The 27,098-nt window shown below is 29.3% G+C and overlaps 1 protein-coding gene across 1 annotated transcript; it reads left to right on the plus strand.

Annotated features, from left to right (window-relative positions):
* Positions 1-7,239: 7,239 nt before the first annotated feature.
* LOC116765849 (cytochrome P450 4C1-like) lies at positions 7,240-15,931 on the plus strand. Its single transcript, XM_032655473.2, has 10 exons — positions 7,240-7,407; positions 7,685-7,771; positions 9,042-9,152; positions 9,219-9,404; positions 9,581-9,780; positions 13,894-13,963; positions 14,027-14,228; positions 14,314-14,465; positions 14,536-14,721; positions 14,799-15,931. The coding sequence occupies exons 1-10, from the start codon at positions 7,251-7,253 to the stop codon at positions 14,966-14,968; spliced, it is 1,521 nt and encodes a 506-aa protein (XP_032511364.2). The 5' UTR covers positions 7,240-7,250; the 3' UTR covers positions 14,969-15,931.
* Positions 15,932-27,098: the final 11,167 nt, after the last annotated feature.

The following is a 27,098-nucleotide window of genomic DNA, read 5'->3' on the forward strand; positions in this document are numbered from 1 at the left end:
TCGTTTAATGAATGGTGAGTTAAAAATAAAATATACATATTGTTACCTACCTAAAACGATTTAGACTCGGTCTAGTACTTTCATTTAATTATTTTTTTACAAAATAAACAAATATCTATTGAATATCAATTTAAAAAAAAAACTGTTTTCATTATTATAATTAGTATTGCTATGTAAACATTTCAGTAATTGAAAAGGTATGAAAGACAGTTTAATAATTAAGATTTTAATATAAGCAAATTATAGTAAAGGATTTTATTGTACACAAATCGAGTAATATTCTGGAAAATTTTTAAATTTCCGATATTCTAGTGTTCATTTCCAATAACATTGTATTCAAAGAGCGCGTTCAGTCCAACTGTTCACCTAATGATGAGAATGATGAATGATGAATAATTAAGGTGATAACAGATCTTAATAAATAGTTCTTGTTTTGTCTTTGAGTTCAAATGACTGGTTCTTGTGTATTTTATAGTGATTTCATTTGAACTCAAGGTTATACATTTTAATAATTAGTGTTATTCAAATGACAAGGAAGGAACGAAAAGGAGAACAAGGTCCACCACGCGAGGGTCAGTATTCGGTAATTAAGCATTATTGAGTTTTAAGTAAAGGCCGGCCTCTCGTACGTGAGGGCGCGGGTTCGAAACCTAGCAAGTACCAATGTGATCTTTTCCGAATCATATGTACTTTCTAAGAGTATTTAAACACCACTGACGGACGGCGAAGGATAACATTGTGAGGAAAACCTGATCTTATAAATTCAAATTATAAGATTGAAATCTCCAACCCGTCTTGAGCAAGCGTGTTGACTAATGATATAACCTTCTCTATGTGAGAAAAAGCCTTTGCTCAGCAGTGGGCTGGCAGGCTGATGATAATGATAATGAGTTTTTAGTGAAAGATGTCTATTAAATATTATATAAACTATGTACATTTATATGATCGCACAATCTACACAAATAATAAGTTAGAAACAGAAATTTTTACCAATCTTTGCAGCAACCGACAGCTATTTTGGTTGAATTTGCTCTCATGGCATATGAAATATATAAAAATATTAAGTAAGAAGTATGTAATGGTATTCTCTTTTTCACAAGATTTAATGACAATGTTATTTTACACTCATATCAAGACACTAACATTGATTGATAATGATACCATTATATATTACGTAATTACTTTATATACTATTTTTATTGTACTAAACTAGCATAGATAGATATGACGCAACTTCACAGCATTCCATGATCACAGATTTAACGTGCGGGTGCCGGGTCCATCACGTAGCCGGGAGAGGAGCTTTAACAGTGCCTGGGACTTGCGACCCAGGTGTGGGTTTAAGAAGCCCTTATGTGATGCGTGTTAAACGCTCACCTCCCTCATCCAAGCTCATATCTCTATCTAACCAAATTATAAACGAACCTACTAGAACTGCTTTTAAAGTACTTTCTAAGAAAGAATTGATGTTAGTTCTGGAGAGGCCCAAGTCTTTCAGTAGGTTGTGGATAAATTTTGCCGTTTTTGCTTATAAGAATATATTTATTTTAGTGTTTTAGATTTTTGCACTTCCTTTTAATTGCCGTCCGATAAGTCTGTCACCAACTTATATCATACATACATGTATGCTATGGTTGAGGGTAATTAATATAAAATTTTATACTTGTCTGTAACTCCTAATCATGAAATCTATAAAACTATAATAATATACCGCTTAACCTGGACAAGTTAATAGTAGCCATAGAAGATGTGAAATCGTTAGAGTAGATGTAGTTTTTTATGTCCCAGATATTGGATAGGAAAATGGTACTGTTTAGCGTAAAGCTAATATTATTAATTTTTCTTTATTCACTTCATGCTAATTGAATATGTAAAAACTTGCCAAAAAAAATGATAAACATATAAAAAAACCCAATGACGATAAAAAATTCTTAATAAACAAAAATATGGAACACTACAGTAGATTTAATGATTAGATTTAAAGATTTACTCAAACACATTATTAGCAATTTAAATTTTTTTTAGTGCCCATTATAATAAAAACCTGATTGTAATGCAGCAAAGAATTTACTCATGACTTCGTTTTAATTCAAATTGTTGATAACGTTTAAAAATATGTGGTAAAATTTGATTTTGAAAAAGTAAAGTTTATTAAGTTATTTGCAAAACTGAAACATGTATTGCCAAAATCATGATATTAATGTTTTAAGCGAAACCTTTGTTTTCCATTTTAAGAGAATGAAATGAAATTAAAAATTTGAACAAATGAATGTGATTATTTAATTAAAAAAAAAAAACAAATGATTGATGCTCTAACCTTCTCCATGTGAGAAGAGGCCTTTGCTCAGCAGTAGGCTCCGAAAGGCTGATGATGATGATGATGAATGTGAAATTGAACAGAAAATCTGTTAATTTTATTTAAACAAATACAAATACACAATTTCATTTAAAATGCACATCACATCTACCATGATTTTGACACATTCAAATAATAATATAAAACAAAGATTTCTCTGTGTGTTTTGTCACTAAATGTCAAATATACTGAAATTTCAAATAGCCAATTCATTATGGTCGAGTGTCGACTGTACAGTGTACGGACGTATTCAAATTTGAAATCAATGAAACAGAATTAAGTGGTTCCAGTTCTGCGATTTGATTTCGTCACAAAATATAATAAGCTATAAACAATATGCGAAGCAACATAAACAATAAGCTAAAAGCAATAAATTTAATCACAAACTATAGAACATCAAAGCTCATTTAGTCGCAATTACAAAAACAATATAATTTAAACTGGCCTTCTTGATCGTGGTATCGCGTGAAATGGGTAAAGCATAGTTTTCTTTATGTTCTTGATAAGAGAGCGTGCAAGTGGTTAGCAAGGTGAAAGTGTTATTGTACTGGTATTGAAATTAAAAGGTTCTTGTTTGACAAGGTGCAAAAATATAAATATAATGTGATGTATACCATCGCATTTACTCCAAGTGTATTTTTCGTTTTACGCTAAGTAATAGGAAAAATCTTTATTCAGGTTTTCTTGTTTCACTCTGATGCCAAAAACACAAAGTCTGGTTACATTTTTGTATGATATGCTATTACATAACACTAAGACTGTCTGAGAGCTTTTAAATTTTTTCTCTTAACCTACTAAACCCTCTTTACATTAGGAACAAGATGTCGAATATCACATATTATAAAAAAATCATAGCAAATGTAATAATATTCAAAAATATAACATGGAAAAGGAAACACAAATGACCATCAAAAACATCATTCCGAACGTAGGTGTGGGATTCATTAGTTATATTTTATTTTAACATATATTTAATATTCAAATGATTTTGAAACTTTGATAAGATATAATGACGTTGTTTGAATAAGGTTAAAATTAGTGATTAGTATATTTAGCAACGTAAATGACTTCTGGATGGTATGTGTTGAATAAAACCGCTTTGCTTTGTATATGAAATTTAAGTAATGTTAGACCTCGAGAATGATTCTTTTAAGTGTTTCATTATTATTAAATAAAATGCCTAAAGATATTGAATTTTTTTGTTGATTTTTTGTTTCTTGCTAAATCTTTGGTAGTTTTTATCAAGCCGTTTTAAATATAGTCCGTATAAATAATATGTATTTCATAAAAATTGGTTTAATTTTTCCTATTTTCAACATATATTAATATCTGTCATGGAAAAACACAAAAAAAAAGTCGTAGACTTATCAAAATTAGAAATATATTAAATGATTATAATAATCTTTGACACAATGATCAACAAGGCCACTAAAATGTTTGGGTTTATAGAAGGCAACACCAAAGAATTTAAACGAACAACCTCTAAAATAATTTTATTTAATGCGTTAATTAGGGACGTACTTGAATTAGGTAGTTTTGTATGGAATCCAAATAATGCAGTACATTCGAACCGAATAGAAACTTTTCAGAGGTCCTTTCGCAGGCATTTTGCCTACCATACGACCGGTATCGGTATCAGATGCTCTTATTACGATAGGCTGTCCTTTTTTAACATGTGCACGCTGCAAAATCGAAGACGTATGATGGACTTAATGTTCCTACAGAAGATAGTCATTGTTTCTTCTTATTGTCAGGATCTGCTTGAGCGTATTCGAATAAATGTCCGCAAAATTAATGCTCAAAGTAGATATGTATCGTTTTTTAATATCCCTAGGTTTAGAACTAACCTACAAATGCAATCACCAGTCGTGAGATTAATGAAAGTATACAATAGTTGGTGGAAAGAACTGGGCTAAGATATCTTTAATAATAATCCTCGATGACTTAAATATAAAACAATATTATGATATCCTAATAATTAGTTTATTTGCATGCAAGTTTAAGTTTATGTACATATTTTTTTATTTTTTGTACTCTTGTATTTTTTAATGTGTTTTGTTTTTTTTTTTGCTATGTTTTCCATTATGATTATTAAATTATTATATTTATTTGTAACCAGTGTTATGTAAATGTTGAGCTCGTCAGTAATAAATATAAACACAAGGATTAGGCATTATATTATGATAAACATTTGTGTTTATATTGTTGATGAGCATTTAAATAAATAAATAAATAAATCTTAATAATTGGAAATAATAATTTCTTATTCTAATAAACATTTTTATTTTAACAATTTTGTTTAAAAATTCATCTATGATTTTAAAGAATTTTTTCCACGGTACAAAATGTTTCACAAATTAATTTTTAAAATTTTAACCCATAATAAGTATCATTATTATAACTATAATAAAAACTCATCATGAATAAACGTTTCTATTTATAAAATAAGGTAAACAGGCAGTAAATAGAGAAAACAATTGATTCTATATTTTGCCTAGGCGACCATTAAAGTCCAGGGTGAAATGTTACAATATGATTATTTGACAAATAATGCGCACAGACGAACGAATGAACGAACTATTCTCTGACTGTCTTGAAATGATTCGCACGTTATCAATGTAGTTTTATTTTGTAATAGCAGTGATGAAAACTGCTAATCGTTTTCAACAGACTGCGCACTATATGTATAATATTACTAGATCACTTATAACAATCCTTAAATTTCTATATCTTATTGCCATTAAAACAAAAATTAAATTGCCCCTAATACGTGAGAATTGACTCACTTTTGAGGTGGTAGAGTCTTGCTGTAGTCAATTTACCGCAGCTAGATCAGGGGCTGGCTCGAACGGTGGAACCACCACCCTCTCACAAAACATCGGTATGAAGTAGTTTTTAATGGCTGCGTTTCGTCCGATGAGCGCTAGAGCCGGTTGTCATTTTTCTGTTCCCACCCTTTCCTGCGATTTCTATTATCACCCTTTTCTCCTTCCTCAACAACCAAGACTGGCAACACATCCGTATTATCTTTTATGTTGCAGATGCCCATCAAGTAAGCCGTCTACTCGTTTGCCACCTTTTTCATAAAAAAAACTTTAGTGATGCCGTTGATTAATTGCTCTAATTCAAAAATAATAGCAAGTGTCAATAAATGCATGTAACAAATTAAATTATTTAGTATTAATTAAGACTAAGAACTAAAATTGTATACAACGTTGGCTTCCTATTTAAATAAATAAATAAATAGATAACCGAATTTCCACTATCTTCTCTTTGTATAATTCTCTAAATTGAGCTGGACCTTACTTGTCTACACTAAATAAGTATTCCCAGTGTTTGTAAAATAATGTCAGAGAGGAATTTACGGTTATATAAATTAAAGCTATGTTAGAAAAATAATCAGCATCAAGAGTTTATTGATGTTTTTCAATTCGATTGGACTTAAATTTGATAATTAAATTATATTGAGATATTCATTAACTCCATATAAGCTCATAAGAAATATTTATAAGGAATTAATATAATATAAGATTATAATAATTTAAAATACGATTATGATGTAAGATTTTATTAAAAGATAAATATTCTCAGTTTTACAGATATATACGTGTATTATCATTCGTTGGACTTGAAATATTTTCTATATCTTGTTCAGTATATCATTGATTTCTAATTGTTAGTTTTTTTTTCAGTTAAAACTTTATATCCTCATGTCACATGCCTCGAAAAAATCACAATTATCATCAAAATGGAAAATACTATGGTGATTTCAAAATTTATAAAGTAGTAGTCAATAAATAGAGTTTTGAACAAGATGGCTGTCCAGTTTTATTTTTAAAGTATGGAATTTACTTTTGATTTTATAAGTTAAATTTTATTTTTTTAACACTTCAAAATTTTGAAAATGAAGAATGTTTTCAAACGAATGTCAAAAAATTATTACTTTTTTTACGTCATCAATACAAAAGTATATAAGACTAAGGTTTACTAAATCAATCTGTATCCTAATAATTACCAACCTTTATTTTATAAATTAGAACATAGTTTTCTTTTTAATGTAAATCAATGTGCGTCCGTTAATTTGTTTATTTAAATTTAATAAAAACGAGATGAAGTGTTATTTAGGAAAGATAAAAATCCTTGTATAGAATCGAGAACAATCTTATTTTTCAGCTTGATTTTAATAATACTACAATAATTTTCTTTTTGTTTATTTATGGTTTTGAACTCAAAAAAATAAACCCGATCTGTATTATAAGGATTCCGCTGTTAGCAGGCTGACTGTCATACGACTGTTACTTATAACAAGTATATAGGTACGATTGAAATTTTAAAAACTTTTTATAAAAATAGGTATCGCTTTTGCAACTGTAATAAACAAAAAAGAATCATAGAAAATAAATATATAAAGGAGCTTTCACTCAAAAAATATGTTTTTATTGCTAGTTTTCTATAAAAACGAACAAAAAAATATATTTAACAAAAATAATAAAAAATGTTAAAAAACGAAATGATATAGTCTTATTATTTTGTAAATAGAGGCTGACAATTAGACTTGTGTGTTAGATTGTTTTAATTGCAAAAAAAAAATAAAGTAACTTGTTTATTAGGTCTACTTAGTTTTTTAAATTGAATATTAACATATTTTAATCTGACTTAACCGGTTCATTGCTTGTTTAAATATGCAAACATCAACCTAGTTCCAAAGAAAATAAGAAATGTGACAATCATAAAATTGTCAGACATTAAATTATTCAAATTTCATATAACCATTCATGCACATTAGATCAGCAAAATAAGGTTACGCAATATAGCAGGAAACTGGTAAATGAATATAAAGTTTGAAGATTCGCTTAGGCCTATCCATTCATGTACAGAAGGCAGATAAAGCAACATGATTGTATTATTCTTATTGTGTACATTGCTTGTTTTTACTATTGTATTTAGATTCAGGAGACGTAGGTTATACGAATTAGCAGCGCTCCTACCTGGAACAAAATCTGCACACCCTGTATTAGGTGTCATACCTCTTTTGATAGGCAATAGTGAGGGTGAGTAGAGTTAAAAATATACTTAATCAATAAAAAAAAATATTTAAAAGTTCTTTAAATTTGAAATTCGTCAAATTTGAAATAACGAAACAAATAGCTATATTTATGGTATATTAAAATAAAGTAATTTATTATCATTTAAATGATAATTGCGGTGTAAAATTTTTAATTTTTGTAGAATTTATTTAAATATCTTACAATTTGTTCGGTAACATTCCTTGATTTGTGAATCCCAGATAGCATAGTTTAGCAAAAAAAAAAATTCTTTTAATTACAGCTACAATGACCAGTTTGCAAGATTTCTCTTATGAAATTATGGAACCTGGAATCGGGAAAGGTTGGCTGAATCATATCTTATATATTTGTAAGTATGTTTAGATTGTAACAGTTTTGAAAAAAATATATGGTAATGAAAAAATAAATCTTCTTTATAATAATACGTTGTAATTTATGTGACTTTTGTTAGTAGATCGTATATTCCAAATGCTTAATTTATATATTTTTTCGTATAAAACTAAATATCGATACTTTTTAGAAATTATCAAATTTTTTAATACCTTTTCCAGCTTTTAAATAATGTATATTTTATTTATAAAGTTTTAATATTTAAATTGTTTATTTGCACTACTTAACTTATTGGACTGTCGAAATAACTAGTTACAATTAAAATACAAATAAATAAATTTACCTATCACAATTTATCGAAATTTTAACTAAATTAATAAGTAGTATATAAGTAGAAGTAGTAGTAGTTTATTTAAATAGTTGGGTTACGATTATCTTTTCTGTCGTTTTACATTATCTTGTTAAGGTGATTTTGTTTTCGTTATGATACTGGTTCTTCCAGCGGATTTTTTGTTAGTACTAATACTTTATTAATATACATAAGTATCGGTCGCAATAAAATTTTTAGTTTTAACCTATTATAATAGTTATTATATGACTATAAGTAGATAGTCATTACTATTAAAAATACATTTAATTGAAATTTTAATTATTTTTTTTTTTTAGAATTTTACTTTTGTTTCATTAAATATTAAGAACATCTGTTGTTATAAAATTCTCTCTCTCTATATATATATATATATATATGTCTTTGTTGTGTTCGATGTCTTTTCATGATTTGTTTTCATTAGCTATTAGTTTGTAAGACAGTACTTACATATATAAGATCTAAACTAACTTTGATATTAATTTTTCAATTGTTTTGAAGTATTTATAAATATTGTGTGTACTCAATAATTTCATATTGTTATAACATTATATTACTATTTATTTGTAATGACTTAATAATTATAAAATAATAATTATTTTATAATTAGCGATTTATTAAATCAAAATATCGTCAATTTGTGGAAAGTTATCTATAAGTTTTACTTTTCTTAATTTCCCACTATCTTCTCTTTGTATAATTCTCTAAATTGAGCTGGACCTTATTTTTCTACACTAAATAAGTATTCCCAGTGTTTGTAACATATGTATAACAATGTCAGAGAGGAACTAACAGAACTTTTCTTGTTTTTTTTTTATGCCGTTAGTTTTGCAACTTGAAACAATTATTAGCATTATTTTATAGTTTTTTTTTTAATCAGACTTTTATATGATATATCTCAAAATCACTGTATTATTTTTAGTGGTGGTAAACCCTGAAGATATAGAAATGATAACGAAAACTTGTTTAGAAAAAGATGACTTGCACCGATTTTTTAGAAGACTCCTTGGGTATGGAGGCATATTTGCACCAGGTAAGTGACATATAGAGAACATTTATATATCCAAGGTGTAATTTTAAAAGTTTCGAAATGTTGTAGTTTCAATTTGGAGACGGAGGCGAAAAATTTTAGTTCCTACATTCAGCCCGAAAATTCTTAAAAATTTTGTTGATATTTTTGCTCAGCAAAGTAATAAACTTGCGGACAAATTATATGACAAAACATCCAAAACTCCTTTTAGTATTTGGCCTTTTCTAGTGTCTTACAATTTGGACTCAGTTGGCGGTAAGTTAAGATTTAATATTGTAAACTTTAGGTTACGATTTAATATTGAAATATTCGCTTTTACAAAACTCTAATTAATTCAATGGTAATCGCACATAATATATTAATATATTAGTCATATTTTAATGTATGATTGTTTTTAATAGAAGAATATTACAAGGGTTACTTTTTTACAGAATCTGTAATGGGAGTACGGTTAAATTCACAAAATATCCACTCTTATTCACCATTTCTTAATTCGATGACAACAATACTCAATATCACGTGTGAGAGAATCTTTCGTTTGTGGTGGCATCCGGAATGTCTATTTAGGTGTTTCCCAATATATTCCATCCATGAAAAGTGTATAAAATTATTGCATAGCTTTGTTGACAAGGTTTGTGCAGTGATCTTTAACTTATTTAAAAAAAAAAAAAACATTAGAATGAAGTTGAAATTCTTCGACTGATTGAATTAGATTGAAGATGTCAAAAATAATTTAAAAGTAACTTTAAACATCACAAGGTGTTATCTACTTATGATGGGCTGATTTAAAAATAAAATTTAGATTTATTAAAATTTCAGTTATGTATCCTGCTATATCATATTATAAATTTTAAGGTTTGTGAAAATCTATGGATATATGTTTGTTATTCTTTCAAGCAAAAACGGCTGGACCGATTTGGCTAAAATTTTGTATGTACATAGATGATACTCTAGATTAAAACATAATTTTTATCCCGGTGAACAGGGGTGAAACGGTATAAGTAACGATATTTGTTAACAATGTCGGAAAATAATAAGTGGTCTGGGAGCTTTTAACGAAAACGTTGCCTAAACCCTTTACGATGTAACAAAATAATATATGGTATAATCGTTTATATTATAAAGGTCTACAGGAAAGTCTACGTTACCATATGTCTATCTCTTAAGGATAGCATGCTATATCCATTATAATACTTTAACAAATCGGCAATTATAAAGCGCTAACTTGGAAAGCTATTTACACAAATACAGTATTAATCCTTATCATTTTAAATATGTTTGGCAAAAGCATTTTATGAAGATTATTTTTTCCCCATACATCATGCATGTTAAATAAATACTTTAGGAGATATAGCAAAATTAAAATAACGCGCAACAAAATTAATTTTGTGTCGCCGTGACGAAGCTGGTTCGCGCGGGCAGGGTGGGGGAAGAAGTCGCTCATCGCTGAGTGCAAGAACCGAACACGGGCAGGCGCGTGAGGGTAGACGTCGTTGACGGTTGTCTCCGAAACGTGAATTTACAAGGCATTAGAATTTTTTTGAAAACGCGCTGTAGGATATCTATTAATGTAATAATGTGATGGCGGGTATTTTTTTTAGTTTGGAAATCCGTTGAATTATTTTGTTTTTTTTTTTTAGATATAAATATTATATAGGTTAGTACTTGATTTTCTTTTTGGTATTATGATAATAAAGTTACCTACTTACAGTAAAACAACGAAAACGTAATTTGTATAAGCATTAATTTTGTTTCTATCTTCATTGAACAGTTATATATAGGTAGGTAATCGTTATGTTTTTGGTAACAATATACATTTGTGTGATAATAGAATAACACCAGGTGCGTGATTTTGTTTTACAATTAGCAAATTAAAATTATTGTATTGCTGTAGAAGCAACCTCTTAGCATTCAATGGATTCACCGTGCGGGTCCCGGGTCCATCGCATTGCAGGGAGAGGAGCTTCAACAGTGCTTGGGACTTGCGACCTAGGTGTAGGTTTAAGGGGCCCCTATCTAACGCGCGTTAAATGCTCACCTCCACCATTCAAGCTCCTCTCTATAACTAACCAAATTTGAAAAGAATTTAATTATTAATTTTTAATTGAATAGGAAATATTGTATTTTTTAGAAGTGAAGAAAGTAGGTACTTACTAAGAATTATGCTGCGGAAGCGTAAGTCTAATCTTTCCCAAAGCTCTAATCAAGCTCGAGTTATGAAAGTAGCTAGATTTAACGAGACGTTTCAACAAGCAGAACTGCGAAGGCTTCAACAGGCGGAGCGTGAGGCAATTCAATTCGCAATTCAGTCAGAAGCTCGGCGCCAACAATTTGCTAATTGTAATTACAACCAAACCGAATTGACGACTTCATACATGCAGAGATACCATGCCCAGAAAGTGACCGAAAGTTCTATTATACTGTGATCAAAATATAAAATATTATTCATGGTCCCTGTGGAGTATTAAATGCGTCGTCACTATGCATGAAAGAAGGCAAAAGTACCAAAAAGTATCCAAGGGCGCTTTTAAAATATCCTCAAACCAACAACAAAAGATTCAATCTTCTATACAGGCGTTGAGCACTATAAGATGGTGCCGTGCAATAAGAAAAAAATCTGAGGTGGAAAACAGGAAGTATTGATAGACAATAGCGGGATTGTCCCATATTCTCCTCTTCTAACCAAAATGAGCAGCATGGAGGATTTTAAGTCTGTCTCTGCATGAGAGACACCCAACAGTCACTCATCTTGCGGTACATGTGCCCAATGGTAAGCGAATTGATTTCACTGAAAATAATTTTAGAGAGAGAGAATAGCCACACAGGCAAAACATTTTTGCTTAATTTACTATAAGAAAAAATTCGCAAGGACTATAATTGTTGTCTTAGCAGTGGCTTTCTCAGGTGTCGCCACTACATTACTGAGTGGTTAACGGACGGCACACTCGATAATTAAATTACCGCTTAATCTGGCAAGTGAAGAATCCCCAACGTGCAACATCAGCAAGAACAGTGCTCGCGACGCCCTGTTGAAAGAATGTAAGCTGATAGTGTGGGATGAGTGCATGATATCACACAAACGCGCAATCGAGACGCTGGATTGCTGCCTACAAGATATACATAGCTCACGAAAGTTAATGGGTGGTGTGGTAGTATTATTGGCAAGGGATTTCAGACAAATTTTACCTGTTACTGAGAGAGGCACTACAGCAGACGAGATTAATGCGTGTCTAAAAACATCATATCTGTGGGCTAAAGTGTAACAATTTTATCTTAAAACCAACATGTAACTCCAGTTATTCAGCGATCTCGAGTCAGGAACTTATGCTGAAAAACTCTTAGAAATTAGTGAAGGCCACCTACACAACAACCAAGAAGGTAGGGAACTCATAGATCAAGCTTTTCCAAAACTGCAACAAAATATTCTTGACGAATATTGGTTATGTGAAAGAACCATACTGTACAACTCGGTACTGTGTCCAACTTCGTCGACACAGTTATGTCATCCGATGACACTACGAGTTACCCCGTGGAGTTCCTGAACTCTTTGGAGTTATCTTGGGTGCCATCGCATACGTTGGAGTTAAAAGTAGCCGCGTGCGTTTTGTTAACGCGTAACTTGGATGTCTCAAGATTATGAAACGATACTTAGCCACGGAACTAGGAAGGCATATTGTGAAGGTAACAATTTTAACTGGAGAAACCAAGGAAAACAATTATCCTATACCAAGTATCCCAATCATACCCAATAACTTACCATTTAATTTTAAACGCCTGCAGTTCCCGTTAAAAATTACATTTTCAATGACTGGCAACAAATCGCAGGGTCAAACCTTAAAGGCTTACATTTGGGCTCGCCATATTTTTCCTACGGCCAGTTCTATGTGACTTGCTCACGTATTTAAATCACAATATCTACATGGTTATGTTGACCGAAATAAATCGTTTAATATAGTTTATAGGAACATACTGCAGTAGCTACCTATAACTTTTGCATTACCAGAAATCATTATATCCGTACCTATCTATTTATTCTTACAAACTAAATTCAAATCCTTTATTTGTGAACATAGGTTCAATGAGGTCAAATTATATAAAATATAATAAAACATAGGCTTTATGAAGTTCTTATTACACTTACCTATTAGTTAGATCTATGCCATTATCTATTGACGGACGGACAGCGGAGACTAAGTAATAGGGATTTTACCCATTGGGGACGTAACCTTAAAGATGAGACGTACCTAATATTATTCATACTTCGATTTTGTTATTTTTGCTACAGGCTTATTTTTATCAACACACCACATGGTCGAAGCCGCGGGCAGAAACTTGTTTCTATATATAACAACAAAACCAAAACTTGGTGTAAAAACTTTATTTTCCGTCTTGTGGGTTAATACGTTGTATGTCACATGTTTGTTTTTTTTTTTAATCGTCTCACCAGGTATGTGACACAAAAATTAAATTAGGACGAAAAATATAAGATTTTACTAAATAAACTTAATTTAAGTTCTTACTTTTAATTAGATTGTCTTAAGAAAACTTTTATGTTTTATATAAATTGTAAGTAAATGATTAAAAAAACAGAATTAAAGTGGAAAAGTCATGTTTATATATAATAACGGTACGGTATCTTTGATAGTTTAACTACATTTAAAAAGAACGAAAATTCTACTAGTACGCAAAACTTTTTGTAAATACTAAATAATATCCACAATAATCATATAAACGCCTCTTTCAGGTTATTGAAACAAAAGCGATAGAGTTGCAGAAGGACAAAATGAGTCAACAGAATGAATGTCATCATTTTGGTACGTTATATTTTTTGTGTATCATATTAAATTAAGTGTTTCCATATAAAATATTCATTGCAGATCTTCAGGAATTTCAAAAAAAATCTTTTCTGGAAAATTTAATAAATCTGTCTGGTGGAGCTCAAAATTTAACAAATGACGAGTTAAGAGAAGAAATTTTAACTTTAATTGTGGCAGCTACAGACACCTCAGCTGTAGCAATGGGATATACTCTTATATTGTTAGGAAAATATCCAAAGATACAAGATAAAGTCTACAAAGAGTAATTAGGATTATTAATAATGTTCCTTATTCTAAAGATATTTATTTTGTATATTAAAACTTTAATATCACTCATATATTTTTAGGTTAAACGAAATTTTTGGAAATTCCAATCGTCCTTTAGAAAGTGAAGATTTAAATAAATTAAAATATCTAGAAAGAGTTATCAAAGAGTCTTTAAGATTATACCCTCCTGTACCTTTTATTATAAGGAAAATAGAGAAAGAAATAAAATTACGTAAGTTTTTATTTATAAGACATATTATTCTTGAAGATTTTTCTCTACCATTTGTTTCGATATTCTCTAGCGTCAGGAAACTGTCTCCCGGCGGGTAGCGGGGCGGTGTTATCTATTTGGGGAGTCCACCGAAATCCCAAATGTTGGGGTGCAGACGCTGAGCACTTCGACCCTGATAGATTTCTACCAGAGCGTTTTAAATTAGTGAAAAGTGGTAGCTATTTACCCTTTAGCATTGGACCACGCAATTGTCTTGGTAAATATTGTGTGTTTCTCATTTCGTGAACATCACTATAAAATTATTTATTTGGTTTTTATAAAAACACTTTTTAGGATACCAATACGCTCTGATGTCTATCAAAACAGCTTTATCTACAATACTTCGCAATTATAAAGTACTAGGAGAACCAGAATCCTCACCCATACCTCGGATAAGAGTCAAGATGGAGATCATGATGAAAGCTGTAGATGGATTTAATGTAACATTGCAAAAGAGAGAGTGAAAGACGACTGCTTAGGAATATCTTTAACAGAAATCATAAATTAAACGAATACATAAATGGTAAAATGTAAAATATATATGTTAATAGTAAAATGTTATTTTTAAAAATATTACTTGAGTTTAATATTTTAAGTGGGATTAGTTTCTCAAGCAATATTTTACAAATTTTGCTCTCATTTTATGACTCTTTATTTGTAAAGGCTATAAATACGAATTATTTGAATTTCAAAAAATTATTATGTTTAAATTGTGAAATTTTAGTTAAAATCTGAATTAAGTGCTTTTAAGATAAAACAATTGGTCCTAACTGGAAAAAGTCGGAGCCCAAAAATATTTTTTTTTCATTAATATATAATTAATACCATGCTGAACTTTTAGGACGAGTAATAAATAAATTTTGTTGATGGTCCACAGACTACATTCAATAATATTCTGCAAGAATTTAGATGTTCACTATCTGTGTGGGAATTTTTTTATGCTCTGTTTTTATAGGAACTGTGCTGGAATTGATTATAACTCACACACTCGTTCTGTTATATAGAAGACAACAATGTTTGTGTTAGAGAAATCTAATAGGCTTACCATAATGTACGCTTCTTAATTGATCTTATATAATTTGTTTAAACTGTTCAAAAACGGATACGTGAAGTGCAGCATCTGTTTACTAGTATCTCTATGTGAAGGTATACAAAAAAAATTAATTTAAATGAATCTAATATTTTTCGGATATACTGCGCGTGCTTTATTTTTATAAAAAAACTACATACTCCCGACGTTTCGGTTACTTTTCAGCAACCGTGATCACGGCCAGACGAGATGTGAATGTCTGTTAGTTGGTCCTGTTATTTATCATCTACCGCCATCGATTTCTTAATTTTCTGACGTACCGCTCTGGACTCGTAGTATATCCGATAAATATTAGTCACATTTAAATGAATAAAACTCGCGAAGTTCTTAGATCTCATTAAATAAATTTAAGTAAAAAGAAAGTGAGAACAATAAAATTGTGAATTTGGAACTTAAGTGTCAGGATTTTTATTGCTGAAGATATAGCAGATCTGATATCAGTAAATTATTTATTATTTTTAAAAATTTAAAACTATTATAAGTCTGAAGTCTTAGTATAAAAACAGTATAAATTGGCATTTGGGACGTCTCGGTAATTTAAATAAATCTTGGTATATACTCTAATGATTGGGAAATCATTACAACAAAAAATATTCCACTTGCGCTATAGTAAAATTACAAATCTGTTACCAGGTTCTACATTTATTTGTAAGAGGCATATTATGAGTAACTATGACATAGGTAAATTAATAAGAACGAGCAATTGACTCAAGCATAAAATTTTTATTTGTTAGATTCTGTTGAAAAAGGCTAAATAAATTATGAATATTTTTAAAACAATTATAATTTATATTTATTACATTTACACTAAGATGATTGTAATACGAGAAAATGGAAGAGAACTTTAATGATCGTTAAATGGAAAGTTTATGTTTTACCATATCAACCAATATGAATAAAGAAATATAATATCCTGTTTTTATAATTTATTTCTAATAGATAGATATACATAGGATTGTTATAGTAGAAACAAAACATATAAATATTTCAATGTTTTATAAAAGGGGTTTCCCTAAAATCAAAAATAACGACTACCCGTACATCAACTACTTTAATCAATGGACAAACCATACCTTTTTTATGTAATAGCACTCTACACTTTATTTTGACTTTAAATTAAATCCCTCATTATATTGTTCATCAAAGCGGGAAATGATAAATAAAACATATATGTATTTTTGTCCATTAAGATTACATTAAAGAAGGTATTATAGATGTTGCTTTTCTCGATGCGTATACTGTGATAAATAACCCTTTTTTATTAATTTAATTGAAAAGGAACTCAAAATAAAAATGTTGGCAGGTCTTCAAATTTGTTGCCAACTCGCCAATCAGGATCAGAAACGGAAGTGCATACATATTTGGATTTACACGAGATGTGATGAATATTGATCTTGTTGCCAACAATCCATTATCTTGATGAATAAAAATATGGAATGAAGTTGGACTCGCTTCACTTCATATTTTTAACAGCTTGAATGATCGCCGTTGTATATGTTCTCACGTGTCTTTTATTTTATAGGCGTTTATGAATATTTCATTAGGGAAATTATTTTTCTTTTGTTATTATTTTATGTAGTTACTACTTAGCCAATGTTTATTTTTGGAATATATTTCAGAAATGACGAAAACACATCCATTATTATTTTTTAATTCAAGAAAAAGAGAATACTCTCAACTCCCAAATAATTGCATTATCTTTTTTGTCGGATATTTATTTGTCCAATCATTTAAAGAGTCTTCTCCAACACCATAACATCAATTCTCCATTTCTTGTGCTCATCTGTTTGTATACATAACGTCATTTACAGATTAATTTTATAAATAAATATGTTGGCATAAAGTTTCCAGTTTATACGAATATTATTTAGATTACAAATTATTGCTTCTGGAAGGCATTAATTTTTCTGCGTACTTTATAATTTGGAATAGATTATAAAATTTTGCTTGTGTTTATTTCACACTTCAGGCGGTTTCCGAATGAGGCGATGAAAATCTTGTGAAACTTAATGCCAACAAAACGCAAGCGTGTCTTTTCACCGCCAAGAGAAGTCCGTTCACTTTGACCCCAACTATTTTGTTTCTTTGTTTATACAACTTCTATGTTAATATTTGCTCTGCTATCACATTCGGACATCTTGGACTCAGTGAAGAGACGTGCAAAAAGGCTTATTGGTTAACACAACTTTGTTAAATCCAATCTAGTCAGCCTAGAGAAAAGGCGAAAAGTAGCCAACCGCTTAGTATTCTACAGGATACACTCTTTAGAATGTGCGCAGAAATTAAACACTTTAGTTCTTTCATCCAATTTCTTTCACCGGACGACCAGATATACGATAGGCCTCCATCTTTTCGTTGTGTGGATAGACTTATCTTCGCTTCTAGATGAAGCGATACGCTTCCTCCTTCCTCATGCACCCAGCAAATGATTGAAATATATATATATCTGTGTCTGTGTTTACTTCAAATTATAATTTAAGCGTCTTCTACAGTTGGAATGACAGTTAGCCCTATCGAGCCGAAGTTAAAAAAATCCTTATTGATATTTATATACACATACACTAAACTATTACAACTTATAATTTTTTCAAAAGTTTTAAATATCTTTAAAAAAACATCGCTACTGTTAATATCACAACATTTTTTTATTGAAAAGTTACATTTATTTAAAGGTTTTTAAACTTGTGGCTTTAATAATAAAATATAACCCCTTGAACCTTCAACCTATATACCTATATATAATATAAAATCAATGATACGATACAATATACCTCGCTGAAAGTAATTTTATTATAGATTTCAATTTCAAAATGGTTCCTCTTTATAAACATAAAAGAGAGCTGTAATGGTACACTACTGTAAGATTTGAGAGTCAAAGGGGTATTATGGAAAATTTTAACGAAAACACTTTTATTGTATGAGCAAGAGTAACATTTTCTTTAAATCATCATCATCATCATCATCATCATCATCCGCCAATAGTTCCCACTACTGACCAAACGCCTTTTGTCACATGGAGAAGGTTAGAGTTGATCAACCCACTTGCTTGCTCGAGGTAGATTGGCGATTTCGAACTTAAAATTTGAAATTATAAGTCCAGGTTTCCTCACCATGTTCACTACCTTCACCGCCTCTCATTGGTTTCTAAATACTCATAGAAAGTTCAAATAACTCGGAAAAAAGTCACATTGGTACTTGCCAGGTTTCGAACTCGCACCGTCACGCATGAAAAGTAAAAAGTGTTACGTTGTAATTGATGGTAAAAATAATGAATTTATAACTTAAGATTAGAAATATCGAAATTTTATAAATTTTAAAAACGCATAAAAATAAAAAAAATATAAAATTTAGCCTTACATGAAAAAGACAAAAAAAAAACGAAAATACTTAATTTTATCAATATATTTATATATTAAAAAACAAAAACATTATAGTTCATTATTGAGTTTTTGAAATTATACTTACTAAGTGGTTTGCCACCTTCAAAACCAATTAATTTTGTTATTCTAATAAATAACAATGAATAACAATTTTATTTTGTATCAGGTCTTAGTTTATTCTTATATATTATGTTGGTATCGTTTCTGAGCATTTCCTTGTCCCTACAGTTACTTCCGCCTACCCCAGTAATCTAAAACAAATAAAGATGAGTGGAGGAAGCCCTCTGAAGTTTCGTGCGTATCGAATTCCCCTTTATGCTTATACGAATAATCATACGTTTTATGTTCTCTTTTTATTCGTGAATTTGTAATCATTTCGATTTTTGTTGACTTTATCTTACCTTTTCGCTTATTATACATGTAATTTCAGTAAACGTTATTTATTTGAATAATAATAATGTTATTTGTATTCTTCATGTCAAATAAAGGCAATATTGCAATCTACTGTGTTAAACAAATAATACAAAACATATATTACATGGATATAGCGCATTTTGGAACTGAATAAACAATGTATTATATTTAGCCCATCTAAATGAATATTATCCAGCGGCTTCAACCAGGATATTGGATACATTTTATTAAATACATATATTTAGTAAAAAAAAAATGATTACTTAAAGCTGAAGTATTGAGACGAACACCTTTATTGGTCTTAATTGCAAAAACTATTGATAGTAGAACTAAATATCTCCTTATAACAATATATCATTCTACAATAAAGGATGCAAGGTAATGAAACATAGTATATTTCATCTTCCGAGATCTTCTGGTTATATCCAAAGTAAGTATATTTTTATACTATTTAAAAGCAAAATAAGTGGCAATTAACGCTGAAGAATGTAGTGCCGTATTTTATTATATACATAATTTTATAAATTCAACATAATGGACGTCAGATCGAAACCCCTCTATATATAAAATGCAAATAATCAGATACTTCAACAGATTAATCGTCAATCAAATTTTAATTGTAACTTAATAATTAATATAAGATTCTTGATATATGTATTAAGAATTTATTATTTTTGCCTAATTTATCGCTTACTTTTTAAAAAGATGGCTTGAAACAGATACAATCTATTATTTGTGGATGAGACCTATTTCTAAGATTCTGATATATGAAAAATATATAACTATATGAAAAATTAATGACAAAAAAAATCCATATCTCTTGATTAGACCGTTTGATAAGCAGATGTTATTTATATGTTACAGTCTTTTATTTAACTTAGAATTTAAGGTTCTTTTTTTTATTTTAAATTTATAAACGTATGGGGTTTTACTAACCTCTCTCAAGAATGATTCCTTTTGAATTGTTTGACGCATTTAATAAAGAGTTGCTATTTATTCAGAGATTTAATTAAAATTCTAATAAAGCTTCCTTTGAACTCGTTTGAGAACAAATTAAACCTCAAAACATGGTGAAAATAACAGCAAATAAAATATCAATTTAATTTTGGTTAATTAATATATCTTAGTAAAGATTTTCATTCTTTGAAGTTTTATAAGTTCCGTCGATAGTTCTTATATTTTTGTACTAGATATTTTTCCAAATTATTAAATAATATGGAAATAGAAACTAATAATTTACTTAAAAAAATAACGTTCAATGCTTAAATATAAACATTTATCGTTGAAATATATGAACAAGCCTTTAATTGAATGTACTTTTTTGTGCTAGAGACGGCAAACAAGCAAACGATCCATTTAAACCTTAGTAGTCATCGTCGCTCATGGACATTTGCAGTACCCAGTGTGCAAATAGGTTGTCAGCCTTAAAGGTCTACAAAATTGCTGGGGACAAGACTAAAAGAATATTGTATCTCTTTAGGAAAACTTCGGGAGGAATTCTTCTCGGTCCCGACCAGACGGAAGGCTATCAAGGCTGACCATAGAAGCTTCACATCTATGAGTTGATACATGATACGTGCTCAAAAAATTTATTGTTGAAAAAAAAATTGCTTCTCTCCTTGTTAACCCATAAGCTGATAAGTGATGCATCACCTTCGACTGCAAAGACAAAACTATATCTGTGATATTGAAGAGTAATAATAGATTTGTTAAGACCGAAGTCAATTCTGGAACACGTCTTACTAACAATAGCGGAGATCCCAGCCGAGCCTTTGGACTTCATGACATCGAGATAGTTTAAAGCACTGCCAGCAGTGATTTGTGTAAGACGCATCCTGCGTATGGTGTGCATGTAAGCAGGGAGTTCAGGCACTGTTTTTTTCTAGTCTTCAAGAGTTGAGTTTAATTTAACGAGAAAGCAAGGAAGATCAACTTTCTTATCACAAAAATTATGTACTAACGTTTTAAGTACACTCAGTCTTAAAGAAATATATATATATATATATTGTTTTTTTTTTAAGACTGAGATATATATATATTAGTTTTATAGTGTATAAATTGAAGCTTGGGGTTTGCATAAGGTTTTTTACTATAACTTATCTTTGACATTTTAAATGTTGACAGATATGTTTTTCAAGTTACTCTTAGCGATCCCTTTAATTCAAAACTCATTTTGTTAAAGTAAATGAGGATGTTTATTGCGGCATCTTGGATAAAAAATGTTGTTATGAATTAACCATGCATTGTTATTAAAATTTTACGTCATTATATAATATCAACTCATTAGAATGAAGAGGTCCTTCAATATTGATTTTTAATAAAAATTCCGCCATGTTGGATGTTGACTGACGTAACTTTATTTTTCAAGATTTTCAGTGCAAGCCCTTTTAATAGATATCCATACTATATAACTGAATGAAAATTAAATAGTTTTGGTTCTTGGATAATTTGCCACCATGTTGAATTAAGAATTATGTCACAAATTAAACCATGAATTGTCAATCATTTGTATACACAGCCCAATCAGTTGAACACATCTGCTTCAAAGTTAAATTCTCCCACAAAAGTTACATACATATATACAGACATCGCAAGTTAAATAAAAGCTTGTAATAAAATTGGTTTTGAATTGATTAGCAAAAGATATATCTGAAATAGTTTTTAAGTAAAATATTTTGGAACCGTTCGATTTTTTTATTTGTAATAAAGTAACATTCTTTATCTACATTATATAAACAGCTTTTACATTTTCTTTATTTTGCGCATAAAGATAAGGATTCGCTTAAGCAAACGTTAATAATGTTATAGAAAAGTTCTCGTAAGATTATTTTTGTGATCATACATTATGTCGAAAAAAATCTTGATTATTTTCTATCTCGAGGATAAAAAATATTTTGATTGAATGGCTGTCATTTCTTCGGATAATCTGGATCAAGGATTATGAAATATGTGCTAAAATTCTCGTGAAAATGAACGAGATAATAATCTAACATATGTTTAATAGAAACAAACGTTACTTATGTCTTTATTCTCAATTGTATTCATATTCAATATTAAAACAATGTAAACAGACATTGTGTATTTACTGGATTTAACCGTCATTGTGAACAATGACATAAATAATACAATTAAAATGTCACAGCACAATTTTCGTGTAAGAATTTTGAATGTTTGATTAGTTTCAGTTGTGTGTAACGTTTCTTTTGTGAAAAAATGTGCTACATAAAAGTGTTAAATCGTAAACCAGGTCAGTAGTATCAACGACTCTTAATTCCAAATTGTTTTTATGAGAACAAGCGTAAGTGTAAGGCATATGAAAGTTTTGAAAAAAAATTAACGACTCTAATTTTTATACTCACTCATTCCTTCAACAACATCTCAAGAAGAGATCAAAGTACTTAGAAATACCCTTACAAGGGGCCCATTCCGAGCCTAAAATATTCCTCTAGTCTTAATGACACTCTGCAATGTGGTTAATAAAGTTCCTAAATCAATAGAGATAAAAGTATACATTTGTAGAAAACAAATAAATATATGAATATATGAAGTGAAACCAGATTTTAAATAAAACATTGTTCCAAGAAACCCTATAAATAAGTGTTCATAACAAAATTTATATTATACCTATAACAGTGACATATGTTATAAGGTTATATTTGTAAATTTTTCAAAATTAATATTAATGACAATAATTTATATTTAAGACGATTATATTCATCTAAACTGATATATGAGACCTTTTATCCCTAAAAATCAATATTAAGTTTGATGCTGTTTAAATTAAACACAGTTACCCGAACAATAATCTGGCAACACTGAGGGATGTGTGAATTAAAAGAAATGTCATGGGCACGACAGTAAAACGGTAGGTTGGTGAAGAAAGAGTTTCTTTTTGGAGTGACTGGTCTAGAGACAAAAATTGTAAAGATTTTTTTTATGTGTATTTGGAACTGGTAATATATCAAACTGTAAAGTTTTGTTGCTTTAGATTTCATTTATACTCTATAATGAAGAAAATTATTACATGTTTTAGTGGTTATATTGTACGTATATGTAATGGTAGCCGATTATCCATTTATGTTTTGAGCTATAAATAAATTACTTCGATAATTTCTGCTGAACCGTTAACTCATAATCTCATAATATCTATAATTCTAACACATGCTCTACTTTTTACTCAAAATATGTGACAAGCTTATTTATAGGTAAAAATTGAAATTGATTTAATACGTTATTATCAAGAATATATTACAATATATTAAGACAAAAATGTACAATTGCCTTTAATAAACAAATAATAATAATAAAAATGGTCCCAATGTTATATGTAATAGCTTTATAGATCGAAATCCGATTTGCACTTTATAAATAGTTGACGGAATTATATTGGGAACGGTTGTTTCAAACTTTTCAGAATTTAGTCTTCGCTTATCAATGACGTGGAAAGTTTGGTATCCGAGAGGATTCAGCGAGATGTTCTGCCGTTTAAGTTTTAAATTATACTTTACTCACACATGACTTCGTTAACTTGAGCGTAGTTTATTTTTTTATTTACGTATTATATACGTAAATACTGTGTATAAAACCTATACGATAATTATTTTTTTTTAGTTTTTGTGTTGGTATTATCTGTATTAGATATTTCTCAGATTTATTGAAAGTAATACAGAAGAAACTTAAAGAACGAGTTCGTTTATGAAGCGGGTAAAATTTTAAAATTTCAATAACACTCTAACTATAATTTAAACAGGTGCATAGAAACGCTAGGAGTACAGTAACAGAAGAAGGAGAATCGTATTCATAAGTAACAATGGATAACAAAAAGTAGAAAAAACTTTCAATTCTTTACCTAACCATATCATAAAGATTTTTTGCTCTTGGCTTTATTGAAAAATGAAGTTTCATTATTCGTCACAAGCATGTTTTTATATATTATTTATATATATTGTTATAAAATTTTTGAATTATCTTTGTATAATATTTTGTTACCCCACGCTCGGGTATTTGTCACAATACATATATTACTGAATATTTGTATTATATATTAGTACCTATCTTGTATTAATTAGGTATTATTATTTTAAAATATTTTCGTAGGTACTTATTTCTACCCTTAAAATTCATTTAAATGGGTGACTGAAAATGAGTCCTTAAGGTCTCATGTTGACTTCGATACCTCAGTATTTTTTCCTGGGGTAAAAATTAACAAATTATCAAAGTAAGGCAACCAGATAAGGATCGGTATATATACAAAAAATATATATTTTAAAAGTTTAACATTTTCAACCGTAATGAAAATGAAAACAACTACAAAGTGGGAATAACTGTAGCATTATTTTATGTTTTAAATATAAAGGAAATGGAAATAAAATATACCATGTTTCCCGATCCAATCAAGTATTTAATATACAATTCTTCTGATAAGTATTTCTTGATAGACTTGAGTAGTGTAATGCCCTCACAAAGTATTGCGTATTATTCATTAGTTTAATATGTATTGTTACTTTTGTATAAATTTTTGACTAGGAATATTGGTTCATAAATGGTTACTTGAAATGAGGCCAGGTCAGTAGTTACGTGGAAAAAAACAAAGTTTTCTTTTGCGTTCTGTAAGCATATCTTAAACCGATGCACTTCTTTTAATACCATATTAATTTAAAAACCGTTACTTTGAATGTTTAAACGATAAACACGATGAAGCAATTATATTAATAACACGATTATTAATAATCTTAATATAACTGATTTATAATTTTAAAAAAATAGTCACATCTAAAATTTTAATTATAAGATCATCTGCGTCCAAGTTGGTCTATTCAAAACATTGGGGCTACGTAAGCAATTTCAGAAAACGTTATTAAAATCAATAAAAAGTGATAGTTTTTTAAACGCGAGCTGTAAACAAATTACGTTCAAAATATAGCAAAAAAAAATTAATGTTTGTTTGCGAAAAAAAGTACGAAGTTAGAAGTAAGTATTATGAATTTCCCTATTACTATCATACCCTATTATTTACAAATTGAAAAAGACAGCAAGTGTCATTATTAGACAGGATTTCAATGAGTTTCATGAGCATTAAAAAACAAGATAAATTGATGAATTGCTTACTTCAAAGATCAACTATTCAAGTTCTTAATAAACAATAATCAGAGGAATAATAATCAGAGGAAAAATATATGTTTTTTTTTATTTTAATTGGAATTATATTGAGAACTGAATATTTATATTAGATTCATAAACAAATAATAACATGTTTTTTATTTGAATTAAAATTCAAATAGAATATACGCCCTGAAATAATCGAAAACACAAGCAAGATTTCTGTTCTTTTCCAGTTGCGTTCATTAAAGTCCACGTTTTCAATTTTAATGACATTGACAATTCAGAACTCTCGTTTTTAATTTTAATTAAATTATAAATAAATTAAATAACTCACTATCTGCATATCTTTCACGACGAGAAGTCAAAGAATTAAACAGGAAAAGTTACTTCTATAAGCAAGCGGAATAATAAAAGCATGGATTATATAAGTTGAAATTTGCATGGACTAAACTTTTAGTTACTATTTAAATATGGCTTTGTGATAGGAATCGATTTTTTATTTTTATTTTATTCTATGCTATCTGACTATGAATTTTATTTCCGAAATATGCATATTATATCCGACAAATTTATAGAAAAGAAAGATAAATACAAGGTATACTTCATAAATTTATAATTATTCAGAAACTAAAGTTGACGTGATAATTATTGTATTCATATCGTAGAAAGATTATTATAATTTATCTCTATTATCGAAGATATATATTAGAAATATATTGTAATAGGTTTATCAAGTATTAACCAAACACCGTCAATTGGAATTTATATACGTCTTTATTAACTCAAAATAGAAATTTACTACTAGTTAATTGGCAGTTTATGCTATATACATACAAACATACAAACAAATTTAACCAGCATAGGGTTTTCCTTCAAAGAAGTTATCGAATCATAAATTTTAATTGCAAAATTCAATCTTAATTTTAAAATATTTTTTTATTTTGTTTTTCAATGTTTGCCCCACGTCCTTCAAAGTGGAGATTCTAGTTTCACAGTCGATTAAAAAGGTTAGTTAGTAGTTAATTAGGATTTACTTTAAGAATCTTTAGGTCCGTCACTTGTTATTGTCTAAATTCGCAACCCTCGAGCAACGGAGAGAGACCAAAGTTATAGGTTCTAACAAACTATATAAGCGACGATATCTACTGAGCAGCTGTTGTCGAAGAAAAGTTGTCGTTGAAGGGTGCATTACTAAAACACTAAAAATAAATAGCATAAAACGGAAAATTCTTGAAATGAAAAATATTTTTAGAGAACAGTTCTGTTCAAAATCATATACACAAATATCAATCTGTTGTATCGAGCCCGTAGCTAAACAATAAAATACTAATTGTCCGTGTAGGAGCGAGAGCTTCTTTAGCAAGGCATTCAAATAATTCAATTACAAATCCGGTTGAAAAATAAATTAAAAAAATAGCCCTCTTATTAGAAATTGAAACTGTTCTTAGATGTCACTCTCATTTACATCTCCTGCAAATCCCTCATGCAGGCTGTCTCTCTTTCCCAAAATAGCCAATCGTTTCAATAAAAGTCCCATAGTCTTTTTATGTTTATTTACCAAAACAAACGCCACACCATTCGATGGCCAAAAAAGATATTTGAGAGTCA

This window comes from Danaus plexippus, chromosome 11 (assembly GCF_018135715.1).
Source record: "Danaus plexippus chromosome 11, MEX_DaPlex, whole genome shotgun sequence".
Taxonomy (NCBI): domain Eukaryota; kingdom Metazoa; phylum Arthropoda; class Insecta; order Lepidoptera; family Nymphalidae; genus Danaus; species Danaus plexippus.